Source organism: Pelodiscus sinensis, chromosome 17, assembly GCF_049634645.1.
Source record: "Pelodiscus sinensis isolate JC-2024 chromosome 17, ASM4963464v1, whole genome shotgun sequence".
Classification (NCBI taxonomy): domain Eukaryota; kingdom Metazoa; phylum Chordata; order Testudines; family Trionychidae; genus Pelodiscus; species Pelodiscus sinensis.
In genome coordinates, this window is record NC_134727.1 from 8,474,134 (window position 1) to 8,501,554 (window position 27,421).

Sequence of the window (27,421 nt, forward strand, 5' to 3'; positions counted from 1 at the left end):
AGAGTAACTATCAGTGGTTCACTGTCAAACTGCGAGGGTGTATCTAGGAGTTCACATTGGGTCACAACTGGGTCTGGCAGTCCAAAAATTTAATTAAGGATTTGGATAACTGAGTGGAGAATATACTTATACAAATTGTGGATAACACAAAGCTGGATAACACAAATGAGTAGTCCTGTGGCACCTTAGCGCGTATCTACACAAAATAATGGGCATGCTGTCAAGACACAGAATATCTATTTTGGGATACCATAAGTATCCCAAAATAGTGCCGCAGTACAGACCTCCTCTTATAGACTAACAAAAATCTATATAGTATCATGAGCATGTGTGGGCAAAATCCACTTTTCAGATGAGCTTGAGTGGGTACAAGCACTTTGGAAGATAGGATTAGAATTCAAAACAACCCTGAAAAACTGGAAAATTGGTCTGAAATCAACAATATGAAATTCAATAAAGAAAAGTGAAAAATACTTAATTTAGGATGTAGAACATCAAATGCACATCTACAAATTGGGTAAAACTATGTAGGGGCATATCTACACTGGAAAATTATTTCCAAATAACTTATTTTGAAATAATAACTCCCAAAATAACTATTTCAAAATAGCGTGTCCACACTACAGGGAAGCCTGAAAATTAGTCTGAGGAAGACTCCCTTAATGTGGATGCGCTACCTGGACTTAGGGCCCCAGGAAACACTGGGGAGTATTTGCTCTGAATGACTCTGGGGAGTAGTTATTTTGAAACAGCAGCAGTGGAGTGTCCAAACTACTGCTATTTTGAAATAACTATTCTGAAATAAGTGTTATTCCTCATGGAAAGCAGGAGTTATTGTTTTGATTGTTAGTGTGGACGCTCCGCTTGTTATTTCAACATAGTGTAGATCAGGGCTCTGTGTAGCATTGCTAAAAAGAATACAGGGAATATCATGGCTCACAAATAGCACAAGAGTGAAAAATGTGATGCAGCTGCAATGAAGCTAACATTGTTCTGAAGTATATAATAGGAGTGTTGTATGTTACACATGGATGGTAAGTGTCTTGCTTTAGTTGGCATTGAAGCCTCAGCTGGATAACTATGTTCAATTCTGTAGGCCACATTTTAGGAAGGATGTGGAGTTCAGAGGAAAGAGTTCAGAGGAGAGAAAAAATGATAGAAAAATTAGAAAACCTGATCTATGAGAAAATATTTTTAAAAAGGGGCATATTTAGTGTTGAGAAAAGACACTTACTAAGACAACTACTTCAGGGAGACCAAATAACAATCTTCCAGTATGTTAAGGAATGTAATAAAGAGTACTATGATCAATTGTTCTCCATAGCCACTGAAGGCAAGGCAGTAAGTAATCAGTTCACTCTACAACAAAACAGAGTTAGATTAGGCTATGTCTAAACTACATTCTTCTTTCAAAAGAGGAATGTAAATGAGCCCAATCGAAAACTCAAATGAAGCGCAGATTTACAAATCATGTGCTTCATTTGCATATTTGCATGAGAGCGCTTTTTCGAAAAAGGGTTTTTTGAAAAAGAAACTGCAGTCTAGATGGAGTTCTTTAGAAAAAAAATCCTTTTTTCGAAAGAACCCGTACCTCTCATTTTTTCAGGAGTACGGGTTCTTTTGAAAAAGTGTTCTCATGCGATTATGCAAATGAAGTGCGAGCTTTGTAAATCCGCGCTTCATTTGAATTTTCGATCAGGCTCATTTACATTCCTCGTTTGAAAGAGGAATGTAGTTTAGACGTGCTCTTGATATTAGGAAAAAACTTTCCAACTGTAAGGGTAGTTGGACTCAGGAACAGGAATCCAAAAGAGGTGGCAGAATCCCTGGTTTTGGAGGTTTTTAAGAGCACATTGGACAAACACCTATGGTCTAGAATTCTATGGTTTTTAAGAGCACATTGGACAAACACCTATGGTCTAGGACAAACATGGTCTAGAATTCTAAGTCTAGCCTTAGTTCAGGGGCATGAACTAGACAACCTCTCAAGGTCTCTTCCAGATCTGTATTTTTATAATGTTATATAGAGCCTGATCTAATGCTCAGTGAAGTCAACGGAAGTCTCTGGTTGACTTAAATGGGCTTTGGATGAGACCCATCACATTTTTATCTCAGTATCCTAAAGTGCCTTCCAATCAATCTCTATATAGTGGATCCACTTCATTCACAGTGAAATTTTAACCACCTTGTGGAAGCAGGGGTGTAGGAAAATAGAGACAGTTTACATAGCCTTATAATTTACAAAATGAAATAAAGACAAATACCTATCCCAGAGAAATTGCAGGGGGAATTTAGGTTAGTAGAATGTGATTACATGAATTAGAATTTTGTCTGGAAACTCAGTCAAATTATTATGAAGAGTTCCAGATTATCATGATATGCAAAGGGTCAGGATTTTTATATTGCATCTCATTAGAAAGATGGAAATTCCAGCAACATAATGACCTTGCCCCAGACTGGGTATTTTTACAAGCCTCCTTTGAAATATTCTTGGTGATGGTAACCATAGACTCTTCCACTTTATTTGTTTATTTGACTTCTCAAATACATTAGACAGTACCACTGCTAGTCCACGTCATTATCCTGCTCATTTTTATGAATTCAAATTGAATAAAATATCATTCAGAGTAGAAAACCAGTTTTGATAAAGGACAAAAGATTGTTCTTACAGTAAGGTCCACTTACCCTGAGCTTTCTTCCAAACACTGTCACTTTGCCTTTTATCTGTTCTTTTCTCAGGCGCCATTCAATTGAATTTAGGCCATTTTCCATTGGCAGGGAAATATTACATCGTCCTATGGTAGGGGTAACAGTACCAGCCAGGACATGAGGTTCACTGTGGAAGCTTATGCTCATTCCATTGGCATACATCACTCTCAAAGTGCCATTATTGCAGAGCTGGTAGCTATTCCTCACTTGATCTAATAAAATAACAAAAAACAAAGGTTAGTTACATTAGTCATAAAGAGAAGATAGCACCAATTTAACAGTTTTTTGTGGTGCTTCTGCTGATGGTAAATAAAGTCTGCCTGCATTGTGCTACGGTAAATATTACCACCAGTATTGATTGTAAGGCACAATAGTATTAATGCTGCTACCCTGCAGAGGTGCTATAGTTTATACTGTTGTTTTCCATTTACTCTTAATTGTAAATAAAAAAAAATTATAGTGATGTCTTTCAGCACCATAATTTATGTATTTCCAAAACAAGCAAAAACTCAGGGGAAAATTTTATTTTTAACTGAATTGCTGGATGAATAACAAGCCTATTAAATGCTGTGATGTAAAAGGAGGGAATTGAAATCTTTTGTCAGAAGTGAACAACTAATCCCTTCTTCTTTTCAGTCTTTTAAAAACTGCCCTCCCCACAGATACACAGCACCGTGTTATAGATTAGTTTTAAATCCCAAAGGTGCAATATCCCAACAATACAAGCTGGCAGTCACAATCCTTTATGTGTCTCTGTGTCATTCTTTATCCCACCATAAAGAAGCTGCGCTAGCCAATCAGATGTCAGGCCTTTTCACAGACTGATAAAAGTTATAAAAATAAAACTGTACTTTTATAGCCATGTTATAGCTCCATTTGGTAAGACAATCAGAATGGAGCTTTTCAATACTTCCGTTGTACACAGCTCACTCAAGCATCAATATCTTCTAACAAAAAGGACAGCATCTACATAATTAATCATTTGGTAGAACAGAACTAAAGTCATGGAACAGGAAGTGTCAGAGGACAATAGTCTATAAATATCAGGAGACTATTGTCATGTGACAATGTTCTTATTCCTGTGACATTATCTCTTAATTAAAAAAACATCATCCACCAAACTCCTTTCAGTCTGTCTTTGGTAACTAGTATCAGAGGGGTAGCCGTATTAGTCTGAATCTGCAAAAGCGGTGAGGAGTCCTGTGGCACCTTATAGACTAACTGAAGTGTTGGAGTGACTTGCATCTGACGAAGTGGGTCTTTGCCCACGAAAGCTTATGCTCCAACACTTCAGTTAGTCTATAAGGTGCCACAGGACTTCTTGCCGCTCTTTGGTAACTGTTTATACTGTGCTATGTCTACGTTGTGTCTTTTGCTGGCAGAGAGGTTGCTAATGAAGTGCTCATTAGCAATTTCTCGCGCTTCATTTGCACATTCTGTCCGACGCTTTTTGTGCAACAGGTTTTTGCGCAAAAACCAGCAGTGTAGACGGTTCCGTTTTGCACAAAGAACCCCTTTTGCACAAGATCTGTATACCTCCTTTTTTGAGGCATAAGGATCTTGCGCAAAAGGGTTTTTTTTTGCGCAGAATGGATCTGTCTACACTGCTTGTTTATGCACAAAAACCTCTTGCGCAAAAAGCACTGGAAGAGAATATGCAAATAAAGCACGAGAAGTAGCTAATGAGCGCTTAATTTGCATTGCCTCTTCTGCAAAAAAAAGGCAGTGTAGACGTAGCCTGTGCCATATACAACTTTTGGTCCACGTCAGAAAGTTTCACACAAGGGAATATTTATTCATTTTGTTGCTGCTCTCTTCTGTGGCATGCAAAGCTGAGGCATCAGTCTCTGATGTGGTGATGTTGCATTGACATCACATTTTTTTTTAAACCAAGACATCAGAAAAGGGTCTGATCCTGCATTTTACTCCATCTTTTTGTTACTAAAGTCATAGCCAATGTTGTGCTGGAGTGTAATGCTTTCTCAATGTGGGTAGGGTAAATCTGACATGAAGGGCATAACCAAAGCCAATTTACAACAGATAATGATCACAATGTATTTGACTTAACTGGGGAAAACCATTTTCACATATTATGTGTGGGAGTTTCTTCCAAGAACTTTATGATCTTTTTACTGCTAAAAAGTGCATTTAGGTATGAATTTGTTGAGAATGACTCCCATAAAGTACTAGAGAGATATTGCTGTTTGTGTCTAATGTGCTGAAAAGTGCACTCTTGTACCTTGAACCACTGTATAGGAAGCCTCTACAGATGAGAGATTGGTAATGACTGTTACATCATCATCCCGGTTGGAATTCTCTATATCGATTGTAATAGATTTTTCCATTTCCCGGTGAAGGCTGGTCACCACTCCGGTGGGACGTGTTACATTGGTCAGGCGTCCTTCATGGTCATAGCTAACAGATAAATTAATGACAGCAAAATAAGCACACATATAATTATTCCTTCCTTTAGTCAACATTACTAATGTTGCAGTGTCATGCTAACATATGGCATGAAACAGATCTTGATCTTCTAGAACATTCTGAGTCACTCAATATACTGTATTTGAAACACAATCTGTGGTTTTGAATTAAGCTTTTTCTGGATACATTTTGATCTCTATTTCACCAGAGTAAACTTAGACAAACTCTAGCTGAATTAGTCTGGATTTACGGTGTTAACACTGGCCTGGTCTACAGTAAAGGTGAAAATCGACTTAAAATACTCAACATATCTTAAATCATGTTTTCAGATCATCCACATAGCGGGAGGTTGATGGGAACAAATGCTGCAATTGACTTCCCTTACTTCTCATGATAAGCAGGACTACTAGTGGTGAAGGCGCGCCATCTCAGTTTGAATTGGTGGGGTCTTCGCTAGACACACTAATTTGAATGCTAAAAGATCAACCTCTGGAAGGCTGATTTTCTCTGTAGTGTAGACAAGCCCACTGAGAACAGTATTTGGTCCAGAATCAATACATATTTTAATATGTGAAAGCCACTATCACTGGATGAACTAAGGAAAAATCATGCCTCTTTAATCTGCTAAAATTCTCTGTCAACAAGACATTGGATTAGAGAGAATTAGTTGATGTAATTTGTGAAAGGCTTTTTGAAAGTCATGAAAAAGTCCTTCACAAGAGACTACTGAGAAAAAGTAGTACTTACAAATTCTGCCACAAATCAGCTCAGAAACAGAAAATGAAGAGCAAGAATAGATGGGCCATCTTCAGCTTGGTGAAAGGTTATCAATAGGGTGCCCCCACATATCTATAACTAAGCACCGTGGACTAATATGTGTACTAATTTATTTTAAAAAGGAACAGAACAACGAGGTGGCAAAATCTGCAGAAGACAGAATTATTTAGATGAAGACTAGAAAAGACTGCGAGGAACTTTAAAGTGACCTCACGGAGCTAGGTGAATGGCAAGCGAGCTCTACCATTAACAAATGTAAGAGAATGCAAACAGGAAAGAATCATCTGAGGAACTCACACATATTGCTGGGTTTTACATTAGTGCAAGAAAAGGAAGAGGGAATCACTGTGGACAAACTAGGGATGTTAAATATGGATTCATTGAATAGTCGAGTAACCTCATGAATTCTTATCATTGACTTGACTATTCTATAGGCCCCAGGGGTGGGGCTGGCAGCCAGTGCGCTCCAGCCCCACTCCTAGGGAGCCCCCTGCCATCCCATGCTGCTGTCTCTCTATTAGAGGCAGACGTTCAGGGTGCCAGGTGACAGCTGGTCTGCGAGGGAAGCCAGTTTAAAAACCAGCTCCCCTCATGGACCAGCTGCCTGCCACCCCACATTGCTGCCTCAGTGGCAGCAGCCCCTATCCAGGCAGGAGGTCTGAGCTCCCTGACCCAGCGCAAGCCGGAACTGAGCAGGGCTGCTGGCTAGCCTGCTAAAAATTTCGTGGTGGGAAGTGAGGGGGGAAAAAATGTGTGTAGTCTATAAGCTTATAAGCATTAACCTATAAGCTTTTGCTTATTGGTTAATCGGTTAATCAACTATATTACATCCCTAGGACAAACCATTGAACAGTCAAAGACAAACAAAATATTATTATGTATAAGGAATGGAATAGAGAATATGGAAAATCTTCTAGAACCATTTACATAAATCAGAAGTATGCCTTTGCATGGGGCACAGTTCAATTCAGACCACCCTATCTGAAAAATGATATAGCAGAAATCAAAGGGATTCAGAAAGAAGTGAAGAGAATTACTAGAAATATGAAACAAGTATCATAAAAATAGTGACTGATGAGACTGAAGGTGTTTCATTTAAGGGTGTATGTAACAGTGTTATACAAAATCATTGTGTAAATGATACTTATAAATTGTATCATCAATGTATAGAGAAGTTATAGGGGCCAATATTACTTACTGTGGTCCCAATAGAAAAACAGACTACAGCTAGACTGCAGGCTTCTTTCAGAAGAAGCTTTTCCGGAAAAACTTATTTTGAAAGAAAGCGTCCACACAGCAAAAGCGCATTGAAAAAGTGATCTGCTTTTTCAAAAGATAGCATCCATATTTATTGGATGCTATCTCACATTTAAGCTGTGATTACTATGGACAGAGTGGCCACTAGGGCACCTATGCTTTTTCCTGGAGGCGTCTTCTTCTGAACCCCCCCTTCCCCTTCTTTTGAAAAAAACCCTTCTTCCTCATCTACACATGTCTTTTTCCAAAAGAGCTCTTTCGGAAAAGGCATTCTTCCTCGTAGAAAGAGGTTTACCACTGTTGGAAAACCCCTGCATTCTTTTGACTTTCTGTCAAATGAATGCAATTGCAGTGTGGATGTAAATGTAGTTTTTCTGGAAAAATGGCCGTTTTTCTGGAAAAACTCTGCAGTGTAGACATACCCTTAGAATTTTAATGAAATTCCAAGGCAGCACATTTAGAATCAACAAAAGGAAATATTTGGTTTTTTACTCATAGCGTTGTTAGCCTGTGGAACTGCTTGCACCTATGGACAGCTAATGCAGGCCACTGTCAAACAGGATTCTGGACTGCTCTGATCTGATAAGACAATTCCTATGTTCCTAAAATGAACGCCCAGGGTGAAATCCTGGTTTCACTGAAGTTAATCGGTATTTTGCTACTGACGTCAGTGAGTCCAGGATTTTGCTCCATGTCGTACATACAATAGGGTTACGTCTAGACTAGCATGATTTTCCGGAAATGCTTTTAACGGAAAGGTTTTCCATTAAAAGCATTTTCGGAAAAGAGTATCTAGATTGGCAGGACGGTTTTCCGCAAAAGCACTTTTTGCGGAAAAGCGTCTGTGGCCAATCTAGACACACTTTTCCTCAAAAAAGCCCCGATCGTCATTTTCGCGATTGGGGCTTTTTTGCAGAAAAGAAATCTCTGCTGTCTACACTGGCCCTTTTGCGCAAAAGTCTTTCGGAAAAAGACTTTTGCCCGAACGGGAGCAGCATAGTATTTCCGCAAAAAGCACTGACAATCTTACAGTAGGAAGTCAGTGCTTTTGCGGAAATTCAAGCGGCCAGTGTAGACAGCTGGCAAGTTTTTCCGGAAAAGCGGCTGGTTTTCTGGAAAAACTTGCCAGTCTAGACACAGCCTAGGAGGGAAAGTAGGTAGCAGAGTTAGTGAGATGTGAGTGAGACCCAGAGCTAACCTGGCAACAGAGACATCGCTGATTTTGCATAGGGAAGTTGATGAAAGCTTCCTTAATGGATGCTGTTGGTGGCTCATAGCCTGATTTCCTGGAGCCGGGCAGCAGACAGATAGAATGCCTTTACTCAGCAATGGCTATGATGGAGGCAGGACATTGCCTGGGACATGATGAGTTCCTGGATCCATCTTTTTTTTTTTTTTGGCTAATGGGTGAAGTAGTTCCTGCGGTTCTCCAAAGATTGAATGCATTGTGATCATCCAAGCAGATTCTCCCAGTCATCTCTCAATATACCTAATACACAATATTCTGAGAGAAGACTTCACCATTTTTGCCACATTATTTGCAGGCCTCTCAAATGATCCCAGGCATCAATCACATTGTGCACCCCTTCTATGTGTCTGTGCCAATATTTTATTCTCTATTCTATACAGAATTCTTATAACGTGTCCATTGTTTCAATATCTAAGCACTTATATGCTCTGCGCACTCGGTGGCTACGTCTACACTGCAGCGCTATTTCGAGAGACCAGCGGTATCCCAAAATAGCTATTCCATGTCTTTTGAGCGTGCCCAATATTTTTAAATGTAATGGGCTTGCCATTCCAATGTCCACGTAAACCTCATTCCACGAGGAGTAAGGGACATTTTGGAGGAGCAATTAATTTTGAAATAAGTGCTGTGTAGACAGTGCCAAATTTTGAAATAAGCTATTTCAGAACTGATTCCAAATAAGCCACACAATTTGCACAGCTGTAATTGCGTAGCTTATTTCGAGCTATGGTGCAGGGTAGCCACACCCTTTAAGGCCTGCATTCTGGCATCCAGAAATTTAACATTTGAAATGGCTTGACAGCCTGTAGAAAGGATTTAACTAGGTTTGTTTCAAATAAGAAGCATAACAAAGGTGTAACAGCAACTTTTGAACTTATGTGGAGATAGACAAGGAGTGTATCCGCATACATGTAAATATATCCTTAGAAAACCGAGCCTGATTCATGGGAAAACTTCATCATTTTCTTGAGACACTCCAAAAGCCCACAGGGATATCAATATGGTGTGCTATGCTGATAGGGATTTGCTTATATTTTAACTATTACTTAGTCTCATTAATAAAACAGCTTTGAGCCAGAACAGACTCAGGATGATAACGCATCACAGTAAATTGGCTACACAGGGTCAGCTCCAACTAGATGCCTCTGTTTATCCCTGGACATACTTTTCCATGCGGAGTATCTGCATCTTATACCCATGGTTATGTTTCACCCTTTACAAATTGTTTCCCTCATATTAGGTATAATGCACATTCTTCTTGTAACTAAAAATGCCTCCGAGACACAGACAGCTTTGTGGATGGCATACTACAGATGTTTTGTAACTTAGATAGAGATGATCATGTGGCTTTGTTCTTTAATTACATGAAAAAACTTGGGCTGCAAGAGTATAGAATATGATCCGGGTGTTAACACATATACAACTGGTGACATTCTAGATTAACAGAAACCATAACCTTTCTTATCTACTAGCTATATATATTATTGTACATAGTACTTAGCCCAGCTGCAATACTTACTTGCAAAACAGAAGAGATAATTAGCTACTATCTACCCTTTCTCAAACATACTAATTTACTAATCTAGTGCCTAATCCTGTACTACTTAGTCCCAGGCATACTAATACATGGTGCTTAGCACCAGGAACAGTTCCACTGAAAGCACCTAGGAATTCTATAAAGACTATAAAACTAACATAGAATAATAACATATAATACTCTCAAGATTCATGTAAGCACATCACAGAACATGCATGTCATATTTCCACTTTAACAGTCCAATAAAAATGAGCAGATGTTTTCCTGTAAAATCATGTCAAGATACCGTCTCAAGTCATGACTTTAAATTACACTTTGGGAAAGCAATATTGTAATTTTCAATGTTTCTAATAAAAACAATGTTTTCTAACTATCAATTTAAAAATACATTTTGCAATTTGTCATAATTCTAAGTTATTGTAATATTGCCATTTTAGTTATTTAAATCTGTGCACTTTTAATTCTTTTGTATCCATTCATTAAAATATGTGCTTTAGGTTTAAAATGTGGTTTCTAGGAAATAAAACTAGTTGATACCACCTGTGATCTAGTGAACCTTGAACTATTGATAATCAATGACAACAAAGTAAAAGTCTATCTCAAATCCCATGTACATCTCATCATTAAGAGTATTTCACAAAGGTCAGATACAGTTAATATTAATTTGATTCAGTGATCAGTATTTGGTACTCTCTTGGGCCTCAGTAATGTAACTAATTAAATAGCTGACATATGTTAAAGAAACAGGCCAGTTACATGTTAAAGATAACAGTTTTGTAGCTTTATCAATAAGATATATAAAAATGAACAGATGTTCAATTTAGTGGTCAAATTACACAGTGACCACCAGATGGCACTGTTTTTCTTTTTTATAAACCAAACACAAAAACAGAGATAATACCGATGTGCATTGATAATTCAGTTATATTTCCAGCTAGATCAACCAGATACTTATTATATTCATCTGTTATTTTTGTTTTATTTTCTTGCAGAAAATCATCAGTGTTTAAGTAGTAGGTGACGATATGCTTTGGCCTATGTTACAGGTGCAAACCCATTGCTCAGAAGACTATCTTAGAAAAACAAACCTCAGCACAGTCATTTGTAAATAAAGCTTGAGAAACAGATCTACTCTTCAGCCACATTACAGCTTCACAAGGCAAACTATTCGGCCTTGCTAGCGAACCATGATTTTGATAATTACTCCAAGCTGGCTGAGCTGATTGAACACCTGCCAGACTCCAAAAGAACCATTCTCAGGGCAGTGAGTCAAGAAGGCTACACCATTGCAAACCCAGCCTTATTATCCACCATTGATGTGGCAGACACAGCCGCTAGAGCCAAGTTGTAAGTTTAACTTGGAAAAATTACTCACAAATATACACTAGTTAACTATTTCAGCAAAATCCTCAGTATCTAAATAACAATCTTGGCATCGTTAAAAGCCAGAATATTCACTTTTACACATTCATCATATATATGTCTACTTATTTAGGAAACCCTCTTCTTGACAAGTAAATTATAGTAAGACTATTAAGCACAGGATAATTGTTAGAGAAAATCTAGTTTGCTTTTCCATCTTTTTAATATACCTAAGCAGTTTATCTCTGATCCATTTCAGTTAAAGAAGAAATTCTGTCTTTTTTTAATCTACCTACTCATGAAAACCAATGTGATTTTGGACTATCTAGAAATTATATAAGTCACAGTAGGGTCTTAGATACCTTGGGATCTAATTTCCTCACCTATCTCTAGAATGAACAATCGGTAAAGTTAATCAACACTTTATCTCCCATATGTAATATGAGTCCAATATCCTGACATTTGAACAGCAAGACTTGTAATTTGAATTCCAAAAGAAACTAATATTGAACTCTCTTGTCAGAGGCAGCCTTGTAGGGTGCAACCACAAATTATTGTGTTGTGAACTGGGCAGACTAGTTTGGAAAAGGGGGCTTGAATTCTTTGCACTCCACTTACAGCAAAGGAAGTTGGGCCGTATCCTGCAAACAGCAGTGCTAGTAACTGGCTGTGGGTGGGGGAGTTCCCCACTACCCATCCTCTCCAGTGGGACTCACAGGTGCACAGAAGCTCACAGGAAGCATCTGTCTCGGGCCCTTATGCAAGGACCCTGCAAGACTATTAAAGTTAACAAAATCACACACGCTTGGCGGAAGGACCTATTGCATCAAGATTTAAAGGCCTGATTCAATGTCCGTTGAAGCCAACAGAAAGACTGCCATTGATTTCCATGGGCATTACATTAGACCCTAATCACGCTCACTTGACAGAGAAATGCAAACTCAACAGATTTTAAAAAACTTTCTTACTCATAAAAGGTCGTCCACCCCGTTTCATCACTCTTTGTTGCCAAGAGCCCACTATTTCCATTGTAAGTCATTAATCCAAGCTCCAGGGTCTGGGTAGACACTACTTTGAGTCCACCATTAGTGCCGACAGCCAGTGTGACAATCTGATTGTCAGGCATCAGTAAATGGCGTGGCATTCCGTTGTTATCCCGTCGAATTTTTAAGGAGTTACCATTGTTATCGATCACTTCTGTGACATCATTATCGGTGTTGTAGCTGAAATTGTACAGATACTCTCCGGTAACAAGACTGAGGGTGTACTGGTGGATGCCATCAGCGTTGAAGACATACAGTTCCTGTTCTCCTGGAGAAGCTGCCTCATACTGGTTGACAGAGTTAAGAAGGGGCCTGTTTTTACTAACAGCCCTAATGCGGATATTTCCAAGGTCTGCTATGTAGATAGTGCCATCTGGAGCCACAGCTAAGGAGGATGGGGAGTTTAAGATGGCGTCAGTGGCATAAGCATCATCCCCAGCATAACAGTTACAGTTGACGTCATTTTTGCAGTCACAGTCTGAAGCTGCCCCTGCTAGGAGGCAGATCTCTCCATTAGTGGTTACCTGGCGTAGTCGATTAATTTTTTTCTCATCTGTCTCACTGATATAAAGGACTCCTGTGTGTGAGATGGCAATTGCACTGGCTGACTCCAGCGCAGAGTGAATGGCCAGTTTGCTAAGAGAGTAGTCTATCCCGGGAACCTGACAGTGCATGGGACGTCCAGCGATGATGCTAACCTGATGGTTTTCTGTGATCCGTAAAATGACGTTGTTTTCCAAGACATAAAGAGAGTTATCCATTGGATTGACAGCAAGATCGGTTGGCCACTCCAGCCGCACCTATGAACCACACAGTAATCCGTGGTTATTGTAAAACTCACACCAGAGAAGTAAATTGCTTTAAACAAATAATAATGATATGTGAAACAGCAGCAAATTAGTGAATGACTTAACAGAATAGATCTTGGAACTAAGTGCTATACTTAATACTTGTAGGTGCAAACTTAAAATATGGACTGTGCTAACTTTGGTTAATCATGTATCTGTTACAAAGAATCTGTATTACTGAAATTCCATAGTAAGGAAATTAAAGGCAATCATAACACTAATTTCCATGATCTCAAACTTATTTCTCGATAACTGTGTAAATAACTTGTGTTAACCGCTGCAGGAGGGTAGGTTCTTTTCAGTAACTAATTATATAAGCTGCTATCCTGCCCTGAATAATACCATCAATACCTTCTAAATCCTTTTTCAGAGGAGTCTAACATACTGTATTTTCTACAGAGAATGGCCAGGCAATTATCCAAAGTAAATAGCCATCTGTTGTATGGCACATGCACAAAGAGGAGATAAAATTCTACCTGGGTGACATCCATGCTGGAATCACAGCTTAGTGGTCGAACAGCAGTTAGGTCATTAGAGCCCAGCAGAGTTGATATAATTCCATTCTGATCAACTTTCCGAATCATAGTGGCATCAACAAAATACATGAGCCCGTACTTATCCACTGCAATTCCTACAGGTTTGCAAAGTAGGCAACAATCAGTGCTCTGGTCTTATGCTTTATTGATAAGTTCATTCCAAATATAGATAGTTACAAGGTGCTGCTTTTTTGTTCATTCCTATTTTTTCAATCTGACACTGCAGTACAGATCCTTGGCTAAATCAATGTATCTCTGTTGAAGTCAGTGGAACTATGCTGACTTATTCTGTGTTTTTTTAACAAGGCAGACTTAATCTTGAATCTTCTCTTTACTTATTATTTTGACCTATTCTCTTTTCTGCCTTTGTATAAGAAACTTGAAATTATTTTTTTAAAGAAAGATTTTTCTCCTTGGTTCTGACATGAAAAATTTGGATTTTGTTTCTCCTGGTTGATTCTATATGTAATTTGAGAACTTGTAGGTTTTGACCCAATGGACATCATAAAAAGGACCCCGAGTGGAAGTGGTTTTCATTCTGGATGTTTCAAAATTCTTTAAGGTCCTATCCCACCAACATTCATGTCTGGTCTCCCATCGTAAATTAGGTTGGTATAGCTACGTAGCTCGGGGGTGTGAAAAATCCACATCCCTGAGCATCACAGTTAAACTGAACTAACCCTGGTGTAGACAGCACTAAGTGGATAGGAGAATTCTCTTGTCAACCTAGCCCTTCTCAGGCGGTGGAATACCTATGCTGATGGGAGTAGCCCTCCCATTGGCTTAGGAAGCATTTTCACTAAAGCAGTCAAGCAGCTCCTGTATTTTAAATGTAAATAAGCCCTGATACATGTGCTTAACTTTACACATGTCCGTAGTCCCATTGCATTCACTCTGGCTGCTCATGATAAATACAAGCAACTGTGTAAGTGCTTGCAAATTAGGAGCCTTTGTGGGGGTTTCTGTTTGGTTTCAACAACATCTACTTAACTCAAATCATTGAAAGAAAATCTTTGCTAAAAATTTACAATCCCTTCATTTTATATAGGGGGCTCCCAAGCCATTGATTTCAGTGTTCCAAGCAAAATAGCAAACACAAGACTATATTCATGATTTCATTTGTGATGAAAAAAAAAAAACCCTTAAAAGTCACCAAATACCCTTAAAATTGTTTATGGCTCCTTACTATAAATTATAAAAAATAAATAAAAATACAGACCATTTTTTCCCATTTGAGGGAGTAGGCTAAAGCACATCAAACTGAAATTAATAAACATATCAGGCAACTTCCCACCCTGAGGCTATGTCTAGACTGCAGGCTTCTTTCGGAAGAAGCTTTACTGGAAGAGATCTTCTGAAAAAACTTCTTCCAAAAGAGAGTGTCTACACTGCAAAAGCGCATCGAAAAAGCGATCTGCTTTTTTGAAAGATAGAATCCACACAGTATGGATTCCATCTTGCATTGAAGATGGGATTATTATGGATGGAATGGCCACTAGGGCACTTGTACTTTTTCCTCTTCTTCTGAAAGAACTCCCTATTCCCCATCCACACATGCCTTTTTCCGAAAGAGCTCTTTCGCAAAAAGGCTTCTTCCTTGTAGAAAGAGGGTTACCAATGTCAGAAAAACCCCTCTGTTCTTTTGGTTTTCCCCCAAAGGAACATGATTGCAGTGTGGACATAAGTGAAGTTTTTCCAGAAAAAAGGCTGAGTTTCCGAAAAAACTCTGTAGTGTAGACATAGCCTGAGAAAAGGATTGTGTTTCACACATTGGTGTGTTTTCCAGTCTGCAAGTTTCCTTTTAGGAGGAAGCACTATTAAGTGAAATCACGTTCAGGTCTTCTTTTGCAGCAAACAGCAAAAGGGTAATAAAGTTTGCTTTAACTAAACAAAGCATGATCGCTTGCCAATCCACTGTGATTAAAGCACAGAATAAAAATTACCATGCAAGTAGTGATTTAATTACTAGATAATTATATCCAGATCCAGCCTAGCCTCAGACAATTGCTTTCTCCAATTTCTTTTACTTCTTTTACCTCGAGGGCTCATTAGGGTTGCGTCCACTGCCTTCCCTCCATCTCCACATCTGGCTTCATCAAATGGCAGACACTGCTCTCCAGTCCCTGCCACCACTTCAGAGTTACCAGCCAAGTCTTTTGCACCAGTGAGGGATTTAACTCGGTAAATTCGTCGGCTGTTGGTGTCTGATACGTACAGCGAACCCGAAACGGGATCCACAGCCAGGTAATATTTGTGGGCAGGATTGTTGCTTTAGAAGGGAAAAAACAACAGAAAACAGAGCTGGCTAAGCAATCTAAAAACATCCCAGACCTTTTGGCCTTAGACAGTTATCAGCCATTTAAAGAATTGGAAATAACAGTTTGACATCTTAATAACCTGAAATATCTGAGTTACTACCTCCGTTTAAGGACTTTGTTTTACTTTCCTTCTGAAACCCTTTATTTTCCACAGTGCTGATATATTAGGGCTTCATTTTGGGCTCACTGTTTTTAAAAATACATTAACTACAAACTCTACACATGGCTTGTGTGCAACATAAACCAAAGAGAATGAAAAATGAATAATGTCTCTGGGTTCTAATTACAGACTGGTCAGCATTTTCTGAAAAGCGTAGAATTTGTCCTGACTTTTTACAATGACTTTCTTGCCAGCCCACAAAATAATACACAGAAGACCCCACAAGCAAATAAAAAGCAGAGTAGCTGACTTGTCTGTTCAAAGGCACTTCCCTCCTTCCACTGTTATCCCCATGTGCTCTCCGGATGGATAAATGTGATAGTGTTCTTAAATGTTAAGTATCAATGAATTCATGCTCAGATAATTAATACAGAGAAAGTGAGAGTGGAAGTGCCTTGCTCATAGAGCGATGCTCTAAATCCATCACCAGCTGGGCTGAATTCTGCACTATGCTGAACCAATGTGTTCAGAAGGGACATCTCCCCAGTGTGTACTATTACATCTCCATATTATTCCTTTGCCAGGGATTGTTTCTATCAAGCAAGTGCTTAATGCATTGAAGTAAACCAGTAAAGAATTTTTAGATTCTTCTTTCAGTACTCCTATAATACTTTGAAATGGGGCCAAATCTTCTTGGTTACTGTCATTCTTGTACTTCTTTGAAAGCAGAAATCTCAGGAATGAGATGAAAGCACCTGTCTCGGAGTTGTGAATACTCTGACACCAAATTCATGAGATCTTACATAAGTAGAAGATAGGTGAATAAAATATTTATCTTTAAAGCCAGTTTGTTTTCATTTGTTCCTATGCCAGATAAAATATGGGTCACTTACAGTATAGGAAGTTGGCTATGTAGTTAAAATCAGAGAGTGCTCCAGTATTTGACTTTACTCTGGCCTACTCTGCTACTAACTAGTCATGATTTGTTATAAAAGAGGATGCTCAGCTGGATTACTGCATCTGTAATGAAACAATAATTTTTGACAGCGTATCAAATTCTGGGATCATTTTAACAAGCCATCTGCAAACTGCGAAATGTCAGTTTCAGCCATTAATACATATATCTAGAGTTGGAGCAGAGGAACACTTGCAAAACCTTGCCTGGCAAGATGGATTCACTTTAATGTGTTTTCAAACAAGATCTCGATTATATCTGCCAGTGAGCCTAGGGTGAGCTCCTTTAAGGTCCATAGAGATTTTAAAAGAGTGGAGGACAAATAAAGAAAGTCAGCCAGGAAGACATGCTAAGAAGTAGAGTTATTTGCCTCCAAAGATCCATATTCCTGGATTCATGTGGAAAAAGTGCACAACTCCCAAAGTGAGGGTATGTTGAGGCAAGTTATGATGGAGGAAATAAGCCATTTCTTCATTTGACGCTCACTGGAGGTCTAGCCACTGGCACCTTCTGTGGATGAATTATCAGCAGTGCACAGGCAACTGTACATTTGTGAGGACAGCCAGATTTTGGGGAGTGAGGAGGGACTGAGAAAGCAATCGATTGTAATCCTCCTACTCGGCAACAGACTGACACTGCCTGTAACATGGCATGATTCTGAGGCAACAACATATTCTGCACTTTGCAAAAAACGGTAGAGTCTGGAAAGAAGATTGATTTGGCTGACATTAAATGGGGAGCGATAATACCATCTGCAAAAGTCTCATAGGAGCCCACAAATGAAGAGATGGAAAGTACAGTAAAGAAACAGAAAATACTTGGCAGTTTTAATCCATGCAAAGATCTCTGAATCCTTTACAGAGATGGGCAAGTGCTGTTATATCCATTTCACAGAGGAGGAAACCAAGGCCCAGCGCAGTTAAGTGACTTGTGTGGTGGTGCAGAGTGAGATCAATGGAACAGCTGGCATTAAAACTCAATCTCTCAGTCCTCTATCTTCTCATTAGGTCATCTCAACACCTCCTCTCCTGTCTCCCTCCCTCACCAAAAATATTTAGCTGAATTTTCTATCTTTGCCTAGGATAACAGTGGAGTTTGAAGGAAAACCCCCAAGATGTTGACTTAGCTAGCAGGACCTCTGAGCTTTTCAGCAGATAAATGCTCACGGCTGTCGGACAAAGAAATGTTAATTGTTGCTTTGAGGCTTTCTCCTCTTTCATGCTGGCAGACATACTCTCCTTTACTACTGGGGAGCAGGTTCTGTCCCCATATTCACTCTGCAGGTAGGTCCTGCTGAATTAAGAGGAATATACTAGGCACTGCGAAATAGGGTGGAAGAATCTGGCCTACTGAGGGTACCTCCAGGGCCTCCATCTTTCTTATGCTGCCCTTAACGTGCACACAGAGCTCACCGTCCCTGCCTGCCATAAGTATTCCATTCGGGTGAGGCTCATGATGCAATGATCTCATGCAGAGTATCTATCATCATTTGCAAAAGCGGCAAGGAGTCCTGTGGCACCTTATACACTAACTGCAGTGTAGGAGCATAAGCTTTCATGAGCAAAGATCCACTTCGTCAGATGCATATGTGGGTCTTTGCCCACGAAAGCTTATGCTCCTACACTGCAGTTAGTCTATAAGGTGCCACAGGACTCCTTGCCGCTTTTGCAGATTCAGACTCACACGGCTACCCCTCTGATACTATCATAATTTGGTGTCCCAATTCATCAGCACAAGAGGCACAGCTGATCTGTCTGTGTTTGCTCTCCATCCTGCACCTAACAAGGACAGCCAGCGGGTGAATCTATCCTGCAGGCACAGCTGTAAGCTCACGAGATATCAGGGGCTGTTTCCTTTAAGTTTGATAATGGGGCAAATAAACTTTGGCAGATGGAAACTGATCTCTAGTGATGCAGCTTCATTACTCCCACAACGAAGCCAATGGCATATTTCCTCAACTACAGACATACCATATGGAGAAATGAAGAGTTCCCAAACTAGCGTTTGACTGGCTAAGCAGCTATGGCCTCTCCCTTTGCCATTTAAAATCCCTTTAATAGATACATATGAAGGGTTTAATAAAATAATCAGTGTTGCTCAGAGATATTCAACTACAAGGTCTCATCCCATAGCACTGACAAGTGAACATGACACTTAGGACCATGAAATCAACAGGACTCAGCCTGGCAGGAAGCTGGGCATCAGCATAGGCAGGAGTGGGTCTTAGAGCCTGATTCTCCTATCGCTTACACCAGGGTAACACTGTTCATTTCACTTATTTCTTACACTTAAATACTCAAAAAAGCCACCCACACACGAAGCTCTAAATGTCCTAGCAACTGGTCAGCTTTACAACGGCAAATAATGCCCCCCCCCAACACAAATAATTAAATGAATTAACTCAGCCTCCCTCCTGATTTATTCCACTGTGAGATGGAAATAAGACAGCCTCTGCTGCATCCGTCTTATCCTGGGCTCAGGGGATATGGGGAACCATCAGACTGTGGTCTCCAAGGGACCATACACCATCTAGGGATTGCACAGCTCTTCCCATTCTGGCCACTTTCCTTGTTCTACTTCTCTCCTCCCTTCCATTGGGGCTGTGAGGAGAAAGGCACAGGGGCTGCGTAGAACCGCTAGGGACACCCTGCATAATGGGTTTAATGCTCGGGGGTACAAAAAGAAGAGTGTTTTCCCCTTGACTGCTTTTGAACTAGAATCCTGTCAATGGCTTGGTCTACATTTCTACTTAAGTTGCCCTAAGATACGTCACACAGGAGTACCACCCCTGAGCAATGTAGCTTTCACTGATCTAATGCTGTATCCACCTTGCATGTGTCGATGGGAGATGCTCTCCTGCCGACTTACTTTCCACCCCCTGGGAAGGTTGAGTACTGAAGTAGATGGGAGAGTGCTCTGCCATCGACCTATTGCATCTTCACCTGACCTGCTAAATCAATGCCACTGCACTGACCACAGCAGTGCCGATTTTGCATGCCAGTGTAAAATGGATTTTAAATGCCAGTTAAACTAACTAATCAATTATACAACTAGACCACCACATTGTTAATAGTCAGTCAGTATAAGTAAGAATCCAGAAAAATTATTAATGAATTGAAAATAAGTTTTTGACCCACTTTCAGTTCATTAGTGCCTTTCTGAACCCTGTCCAGCATTTACAATAGCTACTGCTGTAGTTTGCCTCAGTCATTTAGACCAATTACAGACCGCAGGGAGAAATGCTTATGTAAAAGTTAACTTTGGGTTCATTATACTTGCATTCTACTAGAAATTCCTAATTACTGTCAGAACTTATTTGGTTTCTTTTTGGCTGCATTTCATAATTGCTAATGCTTATCATATTCATAACACACAATTAGCACATAAAATGTTACTATATTTGGTACATGAAAAACGTTACATTACACAAAAAGCACAACACAAAAAGCAAACACAGTGAAGCAAACAGACTGTATCAAATTATATGGGAAAGAGCTCTTGGTCTTACCTATGTTTAAACTCTTTATTTCTTTATAGAAAGGGAACAGAAGGAAAAAAAAGAACAAACAGTTAGCTGAAGAATAAGATGGTAAAGCAAACATAGCATTTTGTTTTTATTTTACAAAAGGACAAAAGAGAGGAAATCTCTCTTCAACTCTAGCTTTAAGTTGGTTTCAGGATGAATCACACCAGGGGGTATTGTAATCACCTCATAGCTCCCTGCTAAGATACCCTCCCTTGAGGCATATTTCCCAAGACCGTTACTGGATTATTGAAATAATTATCAGGTGGAAAAATATTCATCTTGTGTGCAGAGAGGAGAAGCAGCATTTTGCCACAGAGAACAGTGCACTTAGTGGAGAGGTGTGGTTAATATACAATGAAACTAGCACTAGGATCACCTCTAACAGTCAAAAGTGACCACTGTAAACTACTCAAAAGTAGTTTCCAAGAAGAATTTTTTTTAACCTTTAGACTAATTTTTACTAAGCAACTCATTTTTTCTCCTTGGTCCCTGTGGTGGTTGCTCAAAGCAGGTTTGACTGTGAATGCAGGCATTGATCAAGAAAGTCTCTACACTCTTCGAAGTGATTCTTTGGCTAGTGCTATTTGACAACAAAGCAGTAAGAGACTGAACAACGGGAACTGTGTTGTATCAATTGATGCCTAGTATGCTGGCTAGGCCCGAGGCCAAAAGGCAAGTGCCCTCTACACTCCCAGATGTAGATGAATATTTTTGTGCCAGGAGTGATATTGTGTTTATACAATTTTGTTTAAAAATACATGGTGAGTGGAATACCAATGATGTATGTATCTCCTGAGCTGCAGCTCTTACAGCACAGTTGGAATCTTCAGACTTTGCAAGTTTTGCTCCGTCAGTTGGGCTATGTGACAATCCTGTCTCAAACATCTGACCAGCCAGTGATGTCAATTGATATCTTGGGGTAATTTTATATTGCTTAGTGAAAGTGAAATATCATATATGATTCTGTTCTTGTTTAGAATTATACACTGGTGTAACTCTATTGACCTCCATGGAGTTACTTACCATGATTTACACTACATATGTAAGACCAGATTGATGTTCGTTAGCTGCCATAAATGAAGGAATATTTTGGTATTAATTAGGGAAATATTAGAAGCTTTAATAAAACTGCACATGTGCTAGTTTGGGATTCTGGTCTTGTTCATACTTAAGGGCCCAATTCCTCAGACTTCTTACTCCTGGCATTCTTACAGATTTTAATGGGACCACTCTTCAGAGTGAGGATGTTTTCTATAAGGACTAGAATCTGATTCCGTTCTGAGAACACAGATGTAAGTCCAAAGACTATTGAGTCTGTTGTGGATTTTCTACGGTACCCAACATTAAATAGTGTCAGTAGGCCAAGAAACTGTGCTATGGAAAACAGACTTTAATAAAAGACAAGAGCAGCCAGAGAGAAGCATAAAGAAAGGATAAGCACCCTGACCTTTGCTGATGTGTTTTCTTATTTTTTGCCATATTCGAAAGAGGCTGAGATTGATACTTGTTCTTTACCCAGCCCACCAGAAGTGAAGAGTGATCAAACGAGTCCTCTTGTAAACTTTGGGCGAACATTTTCAAACTCGGAAGCCTACTGCTAGGCACCTATAAAAGTGACCTAATATTCAGAGATGCTGAGATGACATGGGAATAAATGTTTTAAAATTAGGCACCTCTGTTTGAAAATGTAAGCCTTTACTTTTAAACATTATAGAATCTTAGAAATGTAGGGCTGGAAAGGACCTCAAGAAGTCATCAAGTCCAGCCTCCTATGCTGAGGCAGGACTAAGTAAGCCCAGACCATCTCTGACAGGTGTTCACCCAATCTAGTCTTAAATACCTCCCATGACGGAGATTTCCCAGCATCCTTTGGAAGTTGATTACTGTGCTTCACTATGCTTATAGTTAAAGTTTTCTAATATCTAACGTATATCTGCCTTGCTGTGGATTATGCTGATTACTTCTTGTCCTATCTTCAGTAGACATGAAGAATAATTGATCACCCTCCTCTTCATGACAGCCCTTTACATATTTAAAGTCTTCTTTTATCAAGACTAACACTGTCCAGGTTTTTTACCCTTTCCTCATAGGTTAGGATTGCTAAACCTTATATCATTTTTGTTACTCTTCTCTGGACATTTTCTAATTTCCTAAAATATGTTGTCCAGGTTGGACACAGTGCCAAGTAGAGAGGACCTCTTGTGTCTCACAGACAATACTCCCGTTAACACACCTCAGAACAATATTAGCCTGCTTTGCGGTTGTGTTACATTATTGACTCATGGTCACTGTGTGTTGCTCTATAAACCCCTGCATCCTTTTCAGCAGTACCACCACTTGGCCAGTTATTCCCTATCGTTTAGGTGTGCATTTAATCTTTCCTTCCTAAATGAAATACCTTGCACTTGTCTTTATAGAATTGTATTTTGTTGATTTCAGACCAAGTCTCCAATGTATCTATTTCTTTGGAATACTTATTCTGGCCCCTGAGCTGACTGCCCTCCCAGCTTGTGGCACAGCTATTTTCCTGAAGGCAGGCGAGAGCCCAATTGAATGGAATAAATTAATCATGTAAAATGAGGAGTCATAGAGTGCAATGATGCTCTGCAATGATAAATGTTTATGGTGGGTCACACAGCCACACAAACTATCTGCTCTGAGTACATATTGATCTGCTAATAGGAAATATGGCCAGTTATTATGATCTGTGGTTATTTCACGTCTGTTGATAATAATGACAAGTCTGTTTTCTAGAATGATATTTTAAGTCATCCCAGGGGTAGAGAGACTTGGCTGTGCATTGATGCACAAAACAGGTGTCAGGGAAGGGAGTAGCCCTGATTCTGACCTCGCTTATGCTGAAATAAAAAAGGACTCACTCCACTGAAGTCAACAGAATTACATCTGTGAAAAACCAGGGTGAGATCAAAACCAGACCCATCATTGTTTCCTAGCCCAAACACTTTGCTATGTTTCTCAGGCACTGAAAGTGAAGTGGATGGTTATTGGTGGAATAAGAGAAATAGGCTAACTATTTGAATTGCTAGAGGTTTTTGGCAGCTCTTTGAAGTTTACAAGAGCAGTAGTTTGATCACATTGCATCTCTTGACACCCAACAAGTGAGTGGCAGAAATATCAAGAAGGTGTTCATATTGGTCCCAATCCTAGAATTTTTCCTTGCGTGAGTAATTAATTTGTGTCCACAGACTAAGCAGCAAGAGTAAGGACTAGTCACACGAGTGAGGTTTGCAGGAATACCCCATCCTTTCCCAGAAGGAAGAAAAAGCACAATGAAGAAAAATGGGTGAAATGGTTCACTATATACTGGTGCCTTTTCTATTTATGTGTCCAGATCTTCAGCATCTGTGAACAGTGAGATAAATTTTAAGAACTCTGGTATCCTGACCATGCGTGCAGCTCTGTGATATCAACCTGACTTGAACTGCATTGATCAAACTGAAAGAAAGATATTTAAAAATGCGGGGAAGGGGAAAAGAATGGGGACAGTGGCCATCAAATATGCTGATACCAAAAACTCTTCTGAACTCCCAAGGCTTTAAAGCCCTGGCATATTTCTCTGGTTCACCAATGACAGTCAATCCCATTGTCTTGAAAACTAGGTAGGCTTTGTCTAATAGTGAAGGGAGACTGTATTAAGTGATTAACAAAAAGAGAAAACAAATTTGTTCTTTTCTTTGATCATCTTCCTTTTCCCCCCTCTTTTAACAGTCTAATAATTTCCATAGTTCCTGAGCTATGCTTTTCTGTGCCCCATATCTGCATTAGAAAGTCATCAGGTGTCATGTGACAATGGTTTAGAAAATTATAAAAAGGAATAGGAAAATTTGCTTTCAGCACAGGTAACATATGTCAAAGGGCTTACATTTGGCACCTTACCTTAATTCCAAAATACTGGTGACATTCCTAGATGGGAAGATGCGCCGAATATAGTTAAAATCCCCAACAAAGAGGCTTCCATCTATTCCCACTGCAAGTGCCACAGGGGCCAAAAGCTTGTTTCCTTCTGCAAGACCATTGCAACTGGGGCAGGAGATGCTCCTTCGGCGCCCATTTCCCATAATACTGGCAATCACGGCTGGCTGCTGAGTTAGAAACTGATTCTCTCCACTGCCTTTATGCAAAATACCTAACAGGGAAGGGAAATGGAAGTGGTTACTATGAGAATTTGGAAAGTTGGATTTTAGAGGGCCTGATTTTAACAAAGAACCAGACAATGGTTCACGGATATAAGGTAAAGTGCAGTCAGCTGGATGGTCTCACAACATTATAGTGGGCAGAGGGATAGTTGTTGTTTTCAGGGCAGCCTGTGCAAAAGAGGTGCTTAACTTGCAGTAAAGATAAAGGTATAAAGTTGGATCTTATTAGAAGACCTTATAGTACCCAATCGTTATGAGTCAAACCATTGTCATGTATCTCCTCTTCTCCCATAGCACAGAAGCAGTTTAAAGGAAGACCACTGTTATAATGTCATCAAGTAGAAAGCAAATCAAAGAGGCAAAGGACTAACAGCACTTGCTCTTGATAAGCATAGCCCCTGAGCCTCCTCTATGTGGAAGCTCTTGTGTTAGCTCTCCGGTTCTTTTCCTTCTCTGCCTCTCCCTCTTGCTGTCCTTCTCGCTCATCCAAAAGAGATGGAGAACAAAGGGCAAAAGGAAAAACTCACAGACAAGAGCAAAATGTCTTAAGAGGTTTCCAAGGGTTTGAGGGAAAGCGTGGAAGGCAGAAGAGCACCTCCATTCCTGTGGGTAGGAGAAATGTCTGAATTGAGACTGCCAGCCAACAATCATGTAAGTCCTGCTTCTTCTAGATCTGCCAAGGCATCACATATCTAAACAGCACGGAAAAGCTACCCCTAACAATCTGGTCAAATACCACAGAAAATACTGTAGGAAACAAACAGCCACCTGTTCATTTGGAAAGCTCAACCTGCCATATAGCATCCATGAAAATATGTGTTAACTAAACTAATTTTGAACACTACACATAGGTTTCTTGTGCAATTAATTATTCTGCAACTTCCACATGCAAACAACAGAAAAAAGGTTCTTGAAAAAAGTTTGCGAGAGACACAAAAAATATGCTAAATTTTCAATTTCCTTAGTGGTATTGAAAAAATATGAAGAGTAGTAACAATTTTAAGTCTGACTGCATAGTTATTAGCTCAAAGCACTTAAACTATAAGACATAGAGGGTGCGTCTACACAGCAGGGCTTAACTCAAAATAAGCTATGCAAATTGAGTTAGCTTATTTTGAAATTGGGAGCATCTACACAGCACTTATTTCGAAACAGAGCACTCTTCCTCCGACTTCCTTTATTCCTTGTACGAGGGTTACAGAAGTCAGAGTAAAAAGTCCTCCAGCTTGACAGTATTTCAACATTATTTTGAAATAACTGCTCGCTGTGTAGACGAAGACTACATTATTTCAAAATAATGCTAGTTATTTCGAAATAACGTTGCTGTGTAGACATACCCAGGGAGAGAAACAGAAGAAGTGATGACAGGAGTAGTCCAACAGGAATAATTGGAGAGAAAGAGAATAGTTAGCAATTGCATATTAAGTAGTTAATGGAGCTTCACTTTGTTTTGCAAAAACAAAGGGAAAAACTATGTAGCACTTTAAAGACTAAAAAGATGGTTTAATAGGTGATGAGCGTTCATGGGCCAGACCCACTTGTGACTGTAGACATTTTTGTCCTTTTTCAGACTATGAGCTCTTGTGGGTAAGGCCATGTCTCCCTATATGTCTGTGAAGCACATGGCCCATTTTAGGTGCTTATTATAATATAAATAATACTAATAATTTAATTGCAGAAAAATTACACAATTACATGGATCAAACATAAAAAATGGTGCAGTTACAGCAATAAAAAGAATTTGTGTGCTGAAATCTTGCACATTTAAAGCCTTTTACTGATCCACAAATGCTACCTGAATTCTTGTTGTCCAGCTTCCTAGGAATCTCTGGTAGCCTAAGAATACTTAAAAATACGTTTTCAAAAGCTGGCTCATTAAACCAATATTCACAGTCATTGTCAAAACTGGCATTTACCAGACTACCTGCCCCAATCTATGAATACAATAGTGGCACCAATAGTCACCACTGTCTTCTCAAGACAGTCACCACCACTGTCTTGGTTCTTTTGGAAATTATTTCCCTCAGCTAATGTCTAGTCAGGTGAATTTGATGAAAGAAACCATGGTATATATATATAAAAGCATGTACGCCCACATCTTGAACACTGCATTACAGATGTGATCACGTCATCTCAAAAAAGATATATTGGCATTGGAAAAAGTTCAGAAAAGGGCAACAAAAATTATTAGTGGTTTGGAATGGATCCCATATGAAGAGAGATTAAAAAGACTGGGACTTTTCACCTTAGAAAAGAGTTCTATAAAATCATGACTGGTGTGGAAAAAGTGAATAAGGAAAAGTTATTTACTTGGTCCCATAATATAAGAACTAGGAGTCACCAAATGAAATTCATAAGTAGCAGATTTAAAACAAACAAAAGGAAGTTTTTCTTCACACGGTGCACGGTCGGCCAGTGAAATGCCTTGCCAGAGGAGGTTGTGAAGACAAGTACTTTAACAGGGCTCAAGAAAGAACTAGATAGATTCACAGAGGTTAGGTCCATCAATGGCTATTAGCCAGGATGGGTAGGAATATTGTCCCTAGCCTCTGTCAGAGGCTGGGAATGGGTGACAGGGGAGGACTTGATGATTGATTTCCTGTTCTGTTCACTCCCTCTGGGG

General features: G+C 39.5%; 1 protein-coding gene across 5 annotated transcripts in view; it reads right to left on the reverse strand.

Annotated features, from left to right (window-relative positions):
* TENM2 (teneurin transmembrane protein 2) overlaps positions 1–27,421 on the reverse strand; it is a 1,107,817-nt gene that overhangs the window by 21,577 nt on the left and 1,058,819 nt on the right. For 3 of the 5 annotated variants that reach the window (XM_075900179.1, XM_075900183.1, XM_075900182.1), the window contains 7 exons: positions 24,539–24,788; positions 20,624–20,644; positions 15,779–16,011; positions 13,683–13,837; positions 12,284–13,158; positions 4,949–5,124; positions 2,686–2,921 (listed from right to left, as the gene is read on the reverse strand). In XM_075900179.1, the coding sequence (XP_075756294.1) occupies positions 2,686–2,921; positions 4,949–5,124; positions 12,284–13,158; positions 13,683–13,837; positions 15,779–16,011; positions 20,624–20,644; positions 24,539–24,788 (1,946 nt within the window). The remainder of the gene's footprint in view (positions 1–2,685; positions 2,922–4,948; positions 5,125–12,283; positions 13,159–13,682; positions 13,838–15,778; positions 16,012–20,623; positions 20,645–24,538; positions 24,789–27,421) is intronic. The other 2 variants (XM_075900181.1, XM_075900180.1) reach the window with 1 other exon arrangement.